At 42.7% G+C, this 17,827-nt stretch overlaps 1 protein-coding gene and 1 long non-coding RNA gene across 3 annotated transcripts; both read left to right on the forward strand.

Moving 5' to 3' along the window:
* Positions 1-534: 534 nt before the first annotated feature.
* Positions 535-7,996, forward strand: LOC309362070. The gene is made up of 3 exons (XR_014164769.1): positions 535-1,219; positions 6,782-6,951; positions 7,808-7,996. It is a non-coding gene; the product is annotated as an uncharacterized lncRNA (long non-coding RNA).
* A 927-nt stretch (positions 7,997-8,923) lies between these two features.
* On the forward strand, positions 8,924-13,583 carry LOC309362017 (TLR adapter interacting with SLC15A4 on the lysosome-like). Of its 2 annotated transcripts, none has more exons than XM_081897490.1 (2): positions 8,924-9,045; positions 12,316-13,583. In XM_081897490.1, exon 2 carries the CDS (start codon positions 12,367-12,369, stop codon positions 13,279-13,281), a length of 915 nt encoding a protein of 304 aa, XP_081753616.1. In that variant the 5' UTR covers positions 8,924-9,045; positions 12,316-12,366; the 3' UTR covers positions 13,282-13,583. The 2 variants fall into 2 exon arrangements, with proteins under 2 accessions (XP_081753616.1, XP_081753615.1); XM_081897489.1 differs by lacking the exon at positions 8,924-9,045 and adding an exon at positions 9,478-9,727.
* The last annotated feature ends 4,244 nt before the right edge of the window (positions 13,584-17,827 follow it).

Below are 17,827 nucleotides of genomic sequence, written 5' to 3' on the forward strand. Positions count from 1 at the left end.
CGCTGCAGTAACTATTCCTTGCTCTCGTGGTAGCTTCACTGCAGAAGGGGTGGGCAATCTGGTGCCCTTCACGGGTGTTGGATTTTCATAAGCGCCAGCCTGGTATGGCCAGCAGTTGGGGATGATCAGTGAACTGTAGTCCCAAAACTGCCAGAGGGCACCAAGTTGGAAGGGACCCAGGGTCATCTAGTCCAGCCCCCTTTTGCAATGCGGGAACCTTAACTGAAGCACCCATTGCAGATGGTTATCCAACTTATGCTTTCAAGTCTCCAGCGAAGTGGGAACTTGTAATGAATGGGGGAACAGCCACAGCTCTGTGGTAGACCATCTGCTTTGCATGCAGAAGGTCCATAGCTGTCAACCTTCCCTTTTTTGTGTGGGGAATTCCCTTATTCCAGCGCCGTTTCCCGCTGCTATCCTGGATTGTTAGATATCCCGTAGACTGTCCCTGGAACAGATAAAGCTGCTGATCCCTTATTTTTGAGGCTGCTGATCCTTTATTTTCAATCTGAAAGTTGGCAGCTATCAGAACGTCCCTCCAGGCAAGGCTGGGAAAAGACTCCTTTCTGGGAGAAAGCTGCTGCCAGTCCGTGTAGACAGTTCGTAGCTTGATGAGCCAATTGTCTGGCTACCACTGATATAAATAAGGCAGCTAGCTCCCTGTGGAAGCCCAAAGGAAGAAAAGACTTATCACCTTTTCTACATGGAACATGTAAGTCCTGGACACTGGGGCACAAAACTGGTATCACCTCAAACTCTTGCCTTGTGGTCCATTTGCCATAAAGGCTGGCCATTGCTATTCTGCCTTGCCAGGAGTGGAAAAGGTAGAAAACTGAAACAAGTAGGCCCATTCCTACTAGAACTGGTCCATGAAACTGCTGTTGATTTTATTTAAGTTATTTATATTAATAAGGCACCTCATTCCACTCCTCTTTCCCTCCCCTGATTCAGGAAGGCTGAGAATTGGGGCTGGTGGTTAGATGACCAGATGCCCACCTTTAAAGATGTGGGGAAGGGGGAAGATTTGTGATGAGCAGCTTCAAGGCTTGGTAGGAGCTGTTGGAGCTGACTTGGAGCTTACATTCACCTCCTAAAGTCAACGAGATCTAATGAAGTGTAGTGTTTTGATTGTTGACCCAGACCAGCTTCAAATCCTTATTCAGCTGTCACCTTGGATCAGTCACTAACCCACCTGACAAGGTTGTTGAGAAGATAAGTGGTGGTAGAACCATGCATGCCAGCCTGGCATATTTGCAAGGGCTGCCACTTGCCTTATAATTAGCAAGTGGCACCTGCAGCAAAATGTGGCGTGCTCCTGTTCAGAATTCTTCCTAGTGTGTCTTGTCATCTTCTAGGATCCTCCATTTCACCCTCACTCAATTTCCTGTTCCCACCCTCTCAACAGTCAGCATTCCTTGTTCCCTGAGCATGCTCAGTCCTCATTAGGCTCTTTGGGGTTCCACCCCCATTAACGTTTTTTTGTACTTCTTAGGGTTCTTCCAAACCTGTAGATATCTCCTGTGTGTGTGTGTGTGTGTTAGAGAGAGAGAGAGAGAGAGAGAGAAAGAGAGATACCGATACCCTTTTGGACTATGAAGTATCCACATGCAAATGGTTTTCCTTTTATGAGGATATAAAGTTAAATTTATTTGTTAAGTGTTATCTATCTCAGGAAGGAATGCAGCAAGGCAGATGGTTATGAACGTTCATTTTCTACAAGGCATAGATTATGTGTCTTCTTCTTCTTCTTCTTCTTCATCATCATCATCATCATCATCATCTTCCTAAAACTGCTGTGAGCCAAAAAATGACAATGACCATTTATGCAATTATAGATGAGAATGTAATAATCTATTGTGGGAATACAGGAAGTAGCCTAGTCAAGAATCTAGTAAGACAAAAAGGAAGGAGAAAAGTTTCTGTGTTGCAAGGAGCTTGGAAGGGGAAATGAGCCAACTGTTTGAGGGGTTCTAAATGTTACTGGGTTTGTGCACTCCCATGGGAAAAAAAACTTTTCTAGCCTTCACTGTATACACTGAGTATCTCTAACCAATAGGCCTCCCAGTTCTGCAAGACATATTGTGTACACTCCAGTCAAAATTAAACATTTTAAAGTCTTAATGGTTTCAGTGAAGTAGATCTAAGCACATGTTGGAATATCCCATTGAAATCTAGATATATTATATATTGTAATTATATTAGCTTTGGCTTAATTTGCTTAAAATGCTTCAACTCTTCCTTTCTGGCTCTGAGCAATTTATTTCTTAATGCAGGTGAACCCCTCCCTGCACAGACCATTCTTTTGTGATTAGGCTTCACAATATAATATAAATTTAATGAATAATAAAAAATAATAATTAGGAAATGCTTCTGATTGTGATAATGAGTTACTTAATGTATTTTAGATCACCCTTCAACTGAAGTTCCCTGGCAAGCATGAAGTTTACATTAAGATACAGAATAAAATATCAATAAAAACATAAAACTACAATAATATAAAATTAGGCAGGGCAGCAGACAGCAACAGTTGTATAAAACTCCAGTTCCTAAAACAGTTGTATTATGAACCTCTAAAGTCCAGGGAGAATGGATATGTTTTTAATTGATAGCAAAAAAAGATTTATCCTCAGTGATACCTATCTCCACTGGGAGAAAATTCTACCTGTCTTGAATGTGTGCATTTGTCACATGACAATCAGTATGTGTTCAGACATTTAGTAAAATAACATTAGCATTCATTGATAGCCATAAATCTGCCTCCCTTTTGCAAATGATACTTTTCAGCTAATGGGGTTGAGAGACCAAAATTGTGTAAAGAAGCTTGCATCTGGAGAGAGAGAAAGAGAAAAAGAGAGGGGGGGAGGGAAGGCAAGTGAGCTGTGATTTATTTTACTTAAAGGGATTCCCTTTGGAATGCAGTTGCTGTCTTTGGAGAAAGGATGACGAGTTGTCTGCTTTTAGGAGCCTGCTTGCTTCCAGTTGGTTTTGTTTGTATATCTGTAAATATACAGCTATTATACAATAAATGCCCAGTATTCATTCTCTCTCTCATCCAACTAATCTGAATTCTCCAATGTAACCCCGACCCCGGATGTCTCACCTTTCATGGGAGTTGAGGGTACTTAGCATTGGTGCCAACAGTGGAAAGGAGAAGAAAGTAAAACAATATCTGTGGGATTAGGCTGGAGAACCACCATCATCCAACATCCTGTTTTAAGAGTGGTTAATCAGATGTCTGTAGGAAATCTGAAAGCAGAACCCAAGTGCAACAACACCCCCCCCCCCCCGATTTGATTCCCAGTCACTGGTATTGAGAGGCATATCACCTCCAGTGATGGAGGTAGAACATAGCAATTGTTGCTAGTAACTACAGATAATCTTATCCTCTATATAAGATCTCTTTCCTTGGGTGAGTGAATCCAGGTGCAGCAAACAATAGCACTCAAAAGAGAAATCATATTCCAGCAAAGCCCAAGAGCTTCAGCAGGAATTAGAACGATCACAGTGCTAGTTCAAGAGAAGCCCAAAAGAGGGTCATTGGAAAGTAAGGTGAGATCCTTCCTGAGGAACCTTCTGCAAGGGATTAAAACTGACTCAGAATCCCAGCTACAATTGGGGTTGGTAAAAAAATCATTGAACTCTCAGAAGTGCAAGCTGGATTTAGAAGAGGCAGAGGAACCAGAGACCAAATTGCAAACATGTGCTGGATTATGGAGAAAGCTAGAGAGTTCCAGAAAGACATCTACTTCTGCTTCATTGACTATGCAAAAGCCTTTGACTGTGTCGACCACAGCAAACTGTGGCAAGTTCTTAAAGAAATGGGAGTGCCTGATCACCTCATCTGTCTCCTGAGAAATCTCTATGAGGGACAAGAAGCTACAGTTAGAACTGGATATGGAACAACTGATTGGTTCAAAATTGGGAAAGGAGTACGACAAGGCTGTATATGGTGACAGCAGTCACGAAATTAAAAGACGTCTGCTTCTTGGGAGAAAAGCAATGACAAACCTAGACAGCATCTTAAAAAGTAGAGACATCACCTTGCCAACAAAGGTCCGTATAGTAAAAGCTATGGTTTTCCCAGTAGTGATGTATGGAAGTGAGAGCTGGACCTTAAAGAAGGCTGATCGCCGAAGAATTGATGCTTTTGAATTATGGTGCTGGAGGAGACTCTTGAGAGTCCCATGGACTGCAAGAAGATCAAATGTATCCATTCTTAAGGAAATCAGCCCTGAGTGCTCACTGGAAGGACAGATCGTGAAGCTGAGGCTCCAGTACTTTGGCCACCTCATGAGAAGAGAAGACTCCCTGGAAAAGACCCTGATGTTGGGAAAGATGGAGGGCACAAGGAGAAGGGGACGACAGAGGACGAGATGGTTGGATGGTGTTCTCGAAGCTACCAGCATGAGTTTGACCAAACTGCGGGAGGCAGTGGAGGACAGGAGTGCCTGATGTGCTCTGGTCCATGGGGTCACAAAGAGTCAGACACGACTAAACGACTAAACAACAACAACAAAGAATCATTGTGGATGGACACCTGGCTATCTTGGACTCTAAAGTCTTTCAGTTAGTATCTGGAATCAAAAGGATTTGGCTAACCCAAAACAGAAAAACAGACAGTAAAAAGATATCAGGAAAAGAAACTGCAAGTAGTAACAGTCCACGCTGAAAGTGGGTAACTTAGGGTGGGACCAGCTGCAATCTAGTGAGGGAAAACCTCTTACTATGCAAACTGATGCATTCAGAAGACAGTCTCCATGTGTTCAGGGGAGCTTACTACCAAACCCAGTGCAGGATTACAGACTTATAGACTGCTGTATCCTGTGTTCGTGACCTTCATAGGAGGAAGCCAGCCATGGCAGTTTGTTTAGTCTGGAGATGCAGCTTTCTCAGAGGTATGCAAAATAGAGGTATAGAATGGGAGACACTCTTGTTGACTGTGCACTAGCTGCATTTCAGGACTAGCCCAGGTAGTACTGGAGAACATATTCCCCAGACAAGAGACAAACATATTGGTGACAGCCAGTACTATATAATATGGAATAGTGGGTCACTTGGTGAGGCTCCGTTCAGAAGTCATGGGAGAATACTGTTGTAATGGAGCATTTAGTTGATCTGATAAGGAAACAGCTCCCTGGGAGTGAACAACTAGAAAATGAGGGAAGCATTACCTTGCGAAAATGAGCCTCGGTTAGAAGGAAATGGGAAAGCTTCATAATCAGAATGAAAACTGCAACTCTATTACTACCTAACTGTGACTAAATCACATTGATAACCAAGTTTTAAAATAGCTTCAAACCAGTCATCTTGATTTAGGAACACACGTGATCCAAGTTCCCCCTTTTCTAAATCCTCAGGATGATACAGGGAACTGGCAGTATTCAAGCACACTAACAATGCCCTTGCCCACATCCTAAATAAATAGTACAGAACAGAAATCGTGCTCCGGTGGCACGGCGGCAGCAGGAGGCCCCATTAGCTAAAGTGGTGCTTCAGGTTAAGAACACTTTCAGGTTAAGTACGGGCCTCCGGAACGAATTAAGTACTTAACCCGAGGCACCACTGTATTCACTGCCAGGATGAGTTTTTGCTGCATAACGTGGAGCCCAAATCTTTCCACCTACACAAGCAAAAGTCTTGCTGTACTGTTCAGATACCATTTTGCACCTTCATCTATTCTGCTGCCCCCTCCACTCCACACTAGTCATGCTTGCTGTTTCCCCCTGCTTCATGGTAGGCAGTGGAGCCTGGTCCTTTTAGGGCAGGTAGGGCACTGCCCTGTTCCCCTCAACCTGCCTTCTTGCTTGCAAGCTGTCCAGGAGGTGGTTCTGCACTCCACCTTCCTCCTCCTTCGTCTCAGTGCTGCCTTCATAGAACCCAGCAGGGAAGAGGAGGGGAAAGCTAGGACTCATTGGCTTTTTGGCTGTGGCTCCAACTACTCTTGGCCTCCCTGCCTGCCTGCCTTCCATCCTACCAACCCCAGTGAGCACCAGCCACAATTAGTGGTAGGGCTGCCACTGGTAGTACTGCAGCAGAAACATTCAAAGTAAACTCATTCTCCATTAGCTGATTCTTAGCAGTTCGAAAGCACCCTTGGGTGCAAGTAGATAAATAGGGACCGCTTTCTAGCGGGAAGGTAAACGGCGTTTCCGTGTGCGGCTCTGGCTCGCCAGAGCAGCGATGTCACGCTGGCCACGTGACCCGGAAGTGTCTCCGGACAGCGCTGGCCCCTGGCCTCTTGAGTGAGATGGGCGCACAACCCCAGAGTCTGTCAAGACTGGCCCGTACGGGCAGGGGTACCTTTACCTTTACTTTACCTATGTAATAAAAACAGCAGCATCTACATGCAAGAGGGAACTATTCACAGGCTTACTACGGGAGTCATAAGATTTGCAGCAGGCCTTTTTTCTTTTTGGAAGGAGGAACCCCACCCCCGCACCCCAACCAAACAGCCCAGACTGAGCAAACTCGGTGGGCATTGAATTGACTGTTGAGAGGAAGAAAATGGAAAAGGGAGCAGGGAATGGAGTTTCCTGGAAAAGGATGAGAAATCTGAAAAGGAGCATTGTATGCAGCAACATTTTATTGCAGATCCCACCTGCAAAGACGCTAGACAAATCCCACTCTCTTTCCCTGTTACAATAATCCTTCCAGTCACAGCATATACAAGCCACACACCCCAGCAGCAACTCCCACTTTGCATATAAGAAACACATTGTACTGAGAAGAGTGAAGTGTAGCTATTGTTTCAGGAGTCTTCTGTATTCTGCACAGGGCAAAGACAAAAGAACTGGGCACAAACCTAATATCAGAAACAGGAATGCTCAGAAACCGGTGGAAGAATATGACTTCAAAGAGAGACTCCAGCAGGTAAAGGCTGAATTCATCGAGAAGTACAGTTCTGTCACCTGTGGCCTACATCAGGAAAAAAAAGTTTTTATTCTACTACAGGTATTAATTGGCTAGTTAGAATGCATGAACATCGAGTCACACTGGGCCAGCCACACTGCTTCGTTTCCAATCAGTGCATATCCTGTAACCTGCTGAAATCTGGTAACTTTTTATACACATGTGCTTTATTTTAGTTCTGTTTTTGTTGTGTAGGCCTTGGCAATAATGTGGTAAAAATAACATACAGTATTCCTCAATAATGAGGAAGCATCACAGAACAAACTAAAGGAGAACGTGTTCACAACTAATGCATGATTAGTGTGCCAAAAACATGTTGCAGAATATACCCACAAAAAAAGCACCTGTGTGGACAGGCCCTGAGACTGACTTTAATTGTCATAATCTGCAGTTCTTGCAGTTCATAAACACTCTGACCTCACTGCTTATTCTCTCTCTCTGCTGACTTAGCATTCCTTACATCTGACAAATTAGACCTAGTTGACTAAAGCTTCTGTCACAATAGATCTATTGGTGCTCAAGGTGCCGCAAGACCCTTTGACGTATTTGCAGGAACAAACTAGGCACAGCTACCCCTCTGAAAACAGGAACTGCAGACATTGAGAAATAAAAGTTTCTACATCTGAATTCATTGAAGTTAGAAGTGGCTGAGTAAACTACCAAGGTTTTTGGTCACTGAGTTTGTACACAGTTCACACCCCCATAGAAAACATCCATGCGGACCCAGTAACAGAGAGAAATGAGTTTTTAGACATTTGTGGTAAAGAACAAAAATGAAGGAATGTAAAGAAATCTGCAGATATGAAATAGAACTAAACCCCCCCTTTTTTTCTTGCTGAACTATGTTTAAGAACAAGTTCAGCTAAGTCATCTGATTCAGGTTATACTTTTAAACTAGGTCTAGAAGTTGGAAAGATGTGCAGATGCTCCAAAAGTTGGATTTATTACGGAAAAGCTTGGAACTAAAGATCAATAAAAATAAGGAAAAAGGCAAGCAAGAGAAGATGAAATATGAAGTTGTCCTCCAAGCTCTGGTGCTTGAGTAAGTAAAATGTAATAAGTAAGTCTTCCATTATAGTAATGAATTCTGCAGATGGGATATTTATTAATAACTTATTATGAAGAAGATTGTGCATAAATCATATGTATAGAAATGTTAACAAACATTTTCCTTACTAACTGTAGGTTTTTCAAATACGCAATTTCATTGTGTAATTTATATTTGGTTATTAGTAGTTTTATGCAGTTCTCTAAAAACAAACATCCATTTATATCAGAAGTGGCTGTACATTGGGTATTTACCGGTACATTCAATTGGCTACAGTGGAACCTTGGGTTGTGAACGTGATCCGTGCGGGAGGCACGTTCGCAACCCGCAACATTCATAACCTGCAGTTCCACGTCTGCACATCCGTGGGTCACAATTCAGTGCTTCTGCGCATGCGCAAAGTGTGATTTAGCATTTCTGTGCATGCGCGAGCGCCAAAACCCAGAAGTAACCCGTTCTGGTACTTCCGGATTTGGCGCGGTGCGCAACCCGAAATCACGTAACCTGAAGCGTCTGTAACCCAAGGTACCACTGTATTTACATAGCAACTTAGGAGGTGTGGAGGGGAGAGAGGCGATAACTTCACTAAAATGCTACAATGGCACATTTAACACAGTAGATATACTTTGGACCTTTATGTGTCCATATTGAATACCCACAGTTAAGAACTACAGTGGTACCTTGGTTCTCAAATGCCTTGGTACTCAAATGCCAAAACCCGGAAGTACTGTAAGTATTCTGGTTTTTGAATGATTTTCAGAAGCTGAACATCCGATGCAGCTGTCGGCTATTGTTTCCAGGACACCTGCACGAATCAGAAGCTGCGCCTTGGTTTTTGAACATTTCAGAAGTCAAACGGACTTCCAGAATGGATTAAGTTTGGCGCTTTTGTTTTTGCTATTTATTTTGCATTTTTGTTTTTGAGGCTTTTTCGGTTAATTTGTTTTTGTGACTGTGTGGAACCCAGTTCAGCTACTGATTGATTGATTGATTGACTGACTGACTGACTGACTGACTGACTGATTGATTGTGTGACTGTGGAAATGGATAAAAGCCCCCCATCCAAACAATGACTATCAGCAGTGCAGGTAAGAATTTTTTTTAAATCATCTACAATAGTGTCTTATTTATTTTATAGTACAGTACATTGATTATTGCTTTCATTTTATGGATCAGTGGTCTCATTAGATAGTAAAATTCATGTCAAATTGCTGGTTTAGGGGTTGTTTTTAAAAGTCTGGAACGGATTAAATCGTTTTGCATTGCTTTCTATGGGAAAGCGCACCTTGGTTTTGGAATGCTTTGGTTTTGGAACAGACTTCCAGAACAGATTAAGTTTGAGAACCAAGGTACCACTGTACTGCACACTGGGCTTTCAGGTCCAGCTTCTTGCAGAGCAGAGCAATGAACTAAGTTCACTTTCGTTATTGTCTGGTTCCCATTTCCATGGACTTACGAAATTACTCAAGTAGCAACCGTCACTTGGAGAATATGAGTTTTGTTTGGCTTGTTGCCTAATACTCCTTTGCATTAAAAAATAATAATCATATCCTCTTTGGGGTATGTTGTCACTGGAGGTTAGATCACATATTTTTTCCATGAGGGTTGCATTCTGCACTAGAAGAAAAGGGGAACAGGATAGCTCACTAGACAGTTAGTACTCAGAGGATCTTTGAAGAAGGTACAGACTAAGGAATCCTCTGCCTCCAGCTTTGCTTCTGTTTACATTACTGATTTTACAGAGCATGTAATTCTCGCCTTCCTGCAAAGGTATGTTGTGTACTTTTATCACTATTTATTCTATTATTATTATTTTTTAAAACCAAACATTTCTTGTACTTACAGTGCAACACTTCTGTTCAGAAGAATGTCCCCACTTTTCCAATGGATTTTACTCTCTGGCCATTTGATTTAGTTTGGTAATTTCATCTGCTAAACTGTGTTTATGTTTGTACTTTTGTACACAAATTGCAGTGGCAAATGGCTGATGCATATGTGTGTGTGCAAGTGTGTTTAGGACGGCAGCTTTCAACATCTCAAGGTTGCGATTCTATGCTCATTTCTAATTTTGAGCATAAGTGCTGCTTCATTATTTTTAATAATCAGTTACACATATTCCTTTGTAGATGTGTAACTGTATCACAGGAATATGAATTGGTTTGATTTGCAGCTAAGATTCAGTTTGGAGCTAAGATTTCTGCTTCTTATGTTCATCAGTGAGAATCTTTTCCCCCTTTGGCTTTGTATGCATATTTTAAAATGTATACCGGTACATACTTTTAAAAAATCCTGTGAATTGTAGTTTGTTATGTGTGCTAAGAGATGTTGGGAGACCACTAGTCCCCTCACAGAGCTACAATTCCCAGAGTTTCCTGGCAGTGGGATTTATAGTTAACCTTCTCTGGGAATTGTCGTTCTGTGAGAGGAACAGTTGTGCTTTAACAAACTCCCAGTTCCCTTAACAAACCACAGTTCCCAGGATTCTTTGGGGGAAGCCATGACTGTTTAATGTGGCAAGATACTGATTTATATGTATAGTGTAGATGGGGCTTAAAAGTATTTTGATTTATGGATGAGAAACTGGGCAGAATCTGACGTTTCATTTATTTATTTAGTTGCTTATATTTTTATATCCCACCTTTTTTCCATTCCTTTCTTGAGAAGCCCACAGTGTGGTTTGGCAAACTGAATATTTCTGGCCTCACTTTCCACAGCCGATTTCTTTTTAAGGGAACTATTGTGACTTACCTTGCAAGGCTGTGGTAAAGGTGAATAAGACAAGACAGCAGATGTGATATTTGCACTGATGGTTTCCCCCTAGTTTTCTTCACTGTTTTTAAGGTTTACACTTGACCAACAGTAAGGTAAAGGTAAAGGGACCCCTGATCATTAGGTCCAGTCGTGACTGACTCTGGGGTTGTGGTGCTCATCTCGCTTTATTGGCCGAGGGAGCTGGCGTACAGCTTCTGGGTCATGTGGCCAGCATGACTAAGCCACTTCTGGTGAACCAGAACAGTGCACGGAAACACCGTTTACCTTCCCGCCAGAGCGGTACCTATTTACCTATTTCCACTTTGACGTGCGTTCGAACTGCTAGGTTGGCAGGAGCAGGGACCGAGCTACGGGAGCTTACCTTGTTGAGGGGATTCAAACCACCAACCTTCTGATCAGCAAGTCCTAGGCTCTGTGGTTTAACCCACAGCGCCACCTGCGTCCCTTTGACCAACAGTAGCTGGGTATAAAGGCGGCAATCCTTTATCTACTTTAATGGGAGTAAGCCCCATTGAACTCAGTGGGACTTACTTCTGAGTGCAAATGTATAGGGTCATGCTGTAAACTATTGTAAGATGCAGTTGAAGTCTACTGCTGTTTCCCCTGGGGTGTTAAGAAGATCCCAGGGAAAATTCTGGAGGGTATCTGTCAATTGTCCTGGGCAGAAAGAGTTGGGGAAAAGCAATGTTCTCCAACCTGGCATCCTGCCCCAAAGTTTTTGGACAGCAGCTATTGTCAGCCCCATCCAGCACGCCAATGCTTAGCTTAGAGGTAATGTGAATCAGAGCCCAACAGCATTTAGGAAGCAAGTGGGTTAGGAAAAGCTGCTGTAGAGCATTTTGCTGCTTGAGTTCACCTGCATGCTGCAGGACTGGGGAAAATGTTTATTTATTTTATATTATTTATTGAAAAATAAAAAGTACATAATCACAAGTACAGAGAGTAAGATAAGACACAAAGAAGAAGAAGAAGAAATAGTACCCATGTAAAAAACAAAACAAAACAGAAAAATAAATTGTATACATTACAAAAAGAAAAAAAAAATATTGTAGTTAACCAGACCTTAACCAACCTAATATGGTATTTATAAAAATGAATTCTAAGTATCATTAAATTTGTCCATGGCAAGTCTATGTTTGTTTGCAACTTGTTCATGTATAGTGAGTTTGCACATACCTTTAATCCAATCATGGAAAGGATCCACATTTTCGTTTTTTCCAGTTCACCAATACCTGTCTTTTTGCTGCAGTAAGGGTGCAGCATATTGTCCCTTTGTTAAATTCCATGTATTGGGTATATAATTCAAAAGGATATTTTCCTCTGCAAATTTCAGATTTTTCTGTACAGTTGTGTTGATTGTCTCTATTACCTTCCACTAAAATTTTATCAATATAGGACATTGTACAAACATATGTTTTAGAGAAGCATTATCCCTGTTACATCTCCTGGAGCTATATGTCTTAGATAGTCGTTTCATAAACAAGCGTAATGGAGTCGAGCCCAGTAAGTTCTAAATGTTATTTTTTGTTGTATGAGTCTTAATTTCCAAAATGACTTCATCTGCCCCTCACTTTTTTGTTTTAAAGGAATATTATCTACACTACGAATTCGACAGCCTGCCTCAATTCTCAGCCAGAATGCTAGCAGAAAGCATCCTCATCAACGTTGCCTACCAAGAGGAATGGCCAGACAAGACCCACCAATCCCAGACACTAAGAGAAGTTGGAGAAGACCCCTGGCAAAAACAGTTTAAAGATACAGATGCAAACGGAGACTTTTGTACAGAATCCAAGAATGAGTCTGCAGAGAAGGTGGCATTGATGTGCTGCGACAAGGAAAGAGGCCAAGAAGTTCCCCAGCAGAATTTTCTACAAAAGTCACCTGCAAGAAGATGCAACAATATCCCGCAGTCAACTCCTCAGTGCATACCAAGACAAGAGCAACACTGTGAAAACGAGCTGGATTTGTATAGATCTTGGTCGGGCCAAAGCCTTTACCAGAACTATCCTGATCTGCATATCGGAGGAGATCACATAGCTGACCATACGTGTGATTCAGGTTGCATCATGGACCAGACCTATGATGGACTGTCTGCTGGCCCTGTTTTGTTCTCAAAAGATATCCCGTTAGGACATTCACCTCTAAATGAACCTGTGTTGAAATCCAAGTCTGTCAAGTTCTGGCATGGAGAAGAGGTTGGGGAGAAAAGCATGACTTTCCACAAGCAGCCTCTTTCAAACTCCATACTCAACAACTACATGGAGGCAGAAGTCCAGGAACTTTATAAGCAGTTTTTGGAAGAAAAGCTGACCAGGTGCAGTTCCTTAACTCACTTCCTGACATCGAATATGCTGGTGAATAATATCAGTGAGGTGAACCTCCAGCTGCCTCATGAAAAACATGGTGAAGCATCCAAAGCAACACAAACTCTTTTCCATTCCTTAGCTCGGCTTGGTTTGCAAAACACTGGCAGTGGAAACAGCAGTGAATTTAGCACTCCAAATTTACAAATCTCAACACCACATTGCAGAAGGAAGCCCTCTGTGATGTAGTATGCATCATGACAGAAATACATGGTAGAACTGTTGATTTGTAAATACTGTTTGGTTTAAGCAAATTAGCCTTTAAGGTAGCAGAGGGCTCTTGCAACAAAACCAGCAACAGGCTGACAATCACTGCCTGTTTGGTGCTGAATCTCCAACCATTGTACCCTGGCCATTGAAAATGAGCTTGTGATACAAGCAGAAACTAGTTACACTACTGGAGTTTTCAAACAAAACCTCTGCATAGCCTATTAATGGTTGATTGTGAGCTGCTATGGAATTTCAGTGCTATTAAACATCTGCTTTATACCGTTTATTGTTATCCAACTGAGATTTCTTATAAAACCCAGCTTCTAACATTCCCTGTTTGCATGTTACTTCTGTCTATGAAAGTGATTTATAATTATAGGGCCCTTCCAGACATCCTTTTTTGCCCTTTCATGATGGTACCTTGGCAGTTATATGCAACCCTACTTTTAATACTGTAAAAGTTTTGGGGAGGACATACTGCTTTGTTTCCAACTGGTGCATATCTTGTAACTTTCTGCTGAAATCCTGTAATTTTTTTTATACCACAAATGATCCAGTTTAGAAAGCATGTTCTGCCCTGAAGTACCTACAATCTAAAATTCAACATAGGAAAGACAACAAAAAGTAGGGGAAGGCGATGGAGGCAGGGGTAAATGTGAGGGGTAAGTATTGGTTCACTTCAGTTACGGATACTCACATCATTATAGACTGAGAGGCTGTGCCACAGGAAGGCTCATTCAAATAAAGCTACTTCTAGATGTAAATGTTTTACTAAGGATACCACAGCAGGTTGATTGGGTGAGTTTCCCAGGGGGTTTTAAGGATGGCAGATAGGACACCCTTCTACTCACAGATCTTTCTCTGTCCTCTGCAAACCTCTCCTCCTGCAGCTACTTGGTGTGTGGCAGGGATGTGATTTCAGTCCAGTAGGTTTTAAAAACAGTCTTGCTTAGGGCATCTGGATTTGAGGGAGATGATTCTAGGTGGACTTTGGAAGCAGTCATTGCTGCCAGTTTTCAATTCATTTGTGTTATGGAAAGTCATAATGGAACTTTCCCAAGAAGCCCCAATGTGCTTACATATAAATAAATCCTGAAATATGCACACTTCCCCATCATGACATGTTCAAATATATATTTATGGAACAATTGGACTGCTTAAGGTCTTGTGATCTTTACAGAAAAGCAGAGGAACAGAAACAAACCGGGACTTCTCCTTTCCATAGCTGATTTTGACATGCCATATTCTTGTCACTGTGGAAATCCTTTTTATAGAGCTTTTCTGCTCTTGAAATGCAAACCTTTTTCTCCATTGGCATTATTTAGTGAGGATGTAATCTTTCTGGGCACTGTGACAAAACAGCTGCTGGGAAGTGTTGTAGGTTAGTGATAGCAGAGGTGAATTTAGGGCAGCATGACCAGGGCACTGTGCTGAGGGAGAGCCTTCCTGTCCAAAGCCGTGTAAGCGCTTGCCCAGCTTTAGGGAGAAGACAGGAGGACCAGATCCTCTGCTCCTCCTTCCCCAAACCTGGCACCTTGCTTACCTGGTAGGGCTAGCTAGGCGATATCTGGTTTTCAACTTCGCAGTATATCACCAGCTAAACATTGTGATATACCAATATATTACATCATCTGAAATAAAGATGGAGACATTGGCTGGCTCCACAGTTTCCCCCGCATTGTGATTTTGGCATAACACACACACACACATCATGATCCAAAAAATTGATCTATGGCTGGATGATGCATTTCTGGCCATATGATTTAAAGGGGAGGACCATAGATCCTTATAAAGTTTTTAGCACAGGTTTAGGAGAATTTTAAGAAACATACAGTACAAGAACTGCAAAGTCGAATAATTCCTGATCTTAATGGATGAAAGAATGTTGAGCATGTTAAAGAGAGAATGGAAGTTCCATAAGGACTGATTCAATAACCAAGAAACCACTTTTAAGGGTCACAAGTTATAGAAGAAAAGTAGGTTAAAAAAAGTTTTGTTTTATTAATTTCTTCACTCAAAATATTGATTAAATGGACTTTAGCAGGTAGATGATACAAAATATCATCTTCAGAGTAAGCCTCAATAAATCCATTGACCCTTGTTTCCTTCTAGATTGCCAGTCTGACTGAGATTTATTTACTTACTTAAGGTATTTGTATATCGCTTTTCAGGCAGACCTCACAAAGTGGTTCATGCTCCAAATAGAGGTGGATGGTCCCTTATAAAGTAGACCAGGAGGTTACTACCTTATGCCGTCCTTTGTGGCTGGAATTACTACCAATCCTAGGACTGGGAAATTTTCTCTGGTTTAAGTCCTTAATTTCGCTATTGTCATGGCTAATGAACTTGGGCCTCCTCTGTCTTGTTGATCTCTCCATTGATGAGTGTAACAGAAGTCCCCATATCTATTTCTATGGCTACTAGATGATTATTGGACAAAACAACTATTTTATAAGGCTCCACTATTTTTTCCTTTACACAGTAAACAGTGTGGACCTCCTCATGTGCTTCCTTTCCCCCTTCCTCCTATAAATGATAGGATTTTTGTTTTCTTGCCTGACTCTTGCCCTGACTTGGTTGTGCAACCAAATATCTGCCTTGATTGTGCAACCAGATAGCTCTCTTGCTAAATGCCCAGTTTTCCTGCATTTCTATCATTGGGACATTTTGTGTCTATAGAGGATGAATGCATTCCACAATGACAACACCACTCCAACTCTCTGTGCTTCTGTTAAGGTCTGTGCACTTGGTTTATAGACTCATTTTGAGAGCCTTGGTTTTCAAGATGCAAGTATTGCAAATATCTCACTGCTGCATCCATGGTTCTTGCCACCTTATAGCGTTGTCCCAGGTCAGGTCCCAATTTTGAATTTAAATATCTCCAATCTGACACACAAATCTCACCCTCTCCTCCAGAACACCCTCTCTAAGCCGGCCAGAAGCTTTCATACTTTAATACTCTAATTTACTGGGAACATTTAGGGGACTTGCCTGCTCCCCCTAGTCCACCGAGCACACACCACTGGTTTACTGGTGAGCAGTCTAATAGAGAATAACATAGGAAAATGAAAGCAACCACAAAAACAAGCTAAAGGGTAAAGCCTTAACTCCAACATATAATAACAAGACACAATATTTAATTCTATGATGCAGCTCTGGATCCATTCCAATCTGGCTTCTGCTCTGGTCATGGGAACAAGATGGCTCTAGTCACCCTAACAGATGATCTCCATAGGCAGCTGGATCGAGGCGGGTCAGGGCTGCTGATTCTTTTAGACCTGTCAGCAGCCTTCGACATGGACTCCTGGACCACTGCCTCGCTGATGTGGGGATCCAGGGCACAGTCCTTCAATGGCTGCGCTCGTTTCTCTCTGGTCGGGGACAGAGGGTGGCACTTGGGGGGGAATTGTCATTGTGCCACCCTTTGGTGTGTGGAGTGCCGCAGGGTGCGACATTCTTCTCGATGCTTTTCAACATCTTTATGCGGCCCCTCGCCCAGCTTGTCCGGAGTTTTGGGCTGGGTTGCCATCAGTATGCTGATGACACCCAACTCTATCTGTTGATGGATAGCCATCCTGACTCGGCCCCAGACACACTGATCAGATGTTTGGAAGCTGTGGCTGGATAGTTACGTAGGAGCCGGTTGAAGTTAAATCCTTTGAAGACAGAGGTCCTTTGGCTGGGCCTGGACGATATGGGATTGGGGGGGCAACTCCCATCTCTTGCGGGGGCGCAATTAGTGCGAGCACTGTTCGTCAAGAGTTTGGGTGTAATCTTCGACACCTCCCTTTCCATGGAGGTGCAGATTGCAGCTATAACAAAGGTGGCATGTTTTCATCTCCACCAAGCTAAGCAGTTGGTTCCTTACCTCTCTCGCCCTGACCTAGCCACTGTGATCCACACGACGGTCACCTCCAGACTGGATTATTGTAACTCACTCTACGTGGGGCTGCCCTTGAGACTGACCTAGAAGGTCCAGCAGGTGCAAAATGCCGTGGCGAGACTCCTTACAGGGTCCTCACTGCGGGATCACATTTACCCAGTGCTATACCAGCTGTACTGGCTCCCGGTGGAGTACAGGATCAGGTTTAAGGTGCTGGTTTTAACCTTTAAAGCCCTATACGGCCTAGGACCCTCATACCTACGGGACCTCCTCTCCTGCTATGTCCCACAGAGTACCTTATGGTCTTCAAACAAAAACATCTTGGAGGTCCAGGGCCACAGGAAGGTTAGGCTGGCCTCAACCAGAGCCAGGACTTTTTCGGCTGTGGCTCCGATCTGGTGGAATGCTCTGTCACAAGAAACTAGGGCCCTGCGGGCTTTGACATCTTTATACAGGGCCTGCAAGACAGAGCTGTTCCACCAGGCCTTTGGCCAAGGCACAGCCTGACCCACTCTTTTGGTAATCCGCACAGAACTTTAGCCCAATGGTTGCCATTAATTTGATTTGAACTGATTTTAGAATGAATTGATTTTAGAATGCTGTATTACTTTACTGTTGTTAGCTGCTCTGAGCCCGGCTTCG

This window comes from Podarcis melisellensis (assembly GCF_964234715.1).
Source record: "Podarcis melisellensis genome assembly, chromosome: Z".
In the NCBI taxonomy this organism is placed as follows: domain Eukaryota; kingdom Metazoa; phylum Chordata; class Lepidosauria; order Squamata; family Lacertidae; genus Podarcis; species Podarcis melisellensis.

Coding starts and splice junctions, on each gene's coding strand:
- LOC309362017 (XM_081897490.1), top strand. CDS start 12,367: ATGCTAGCAGAAAGCATCCTCATCAACGTTGCCTACCAAGAGGAATGG.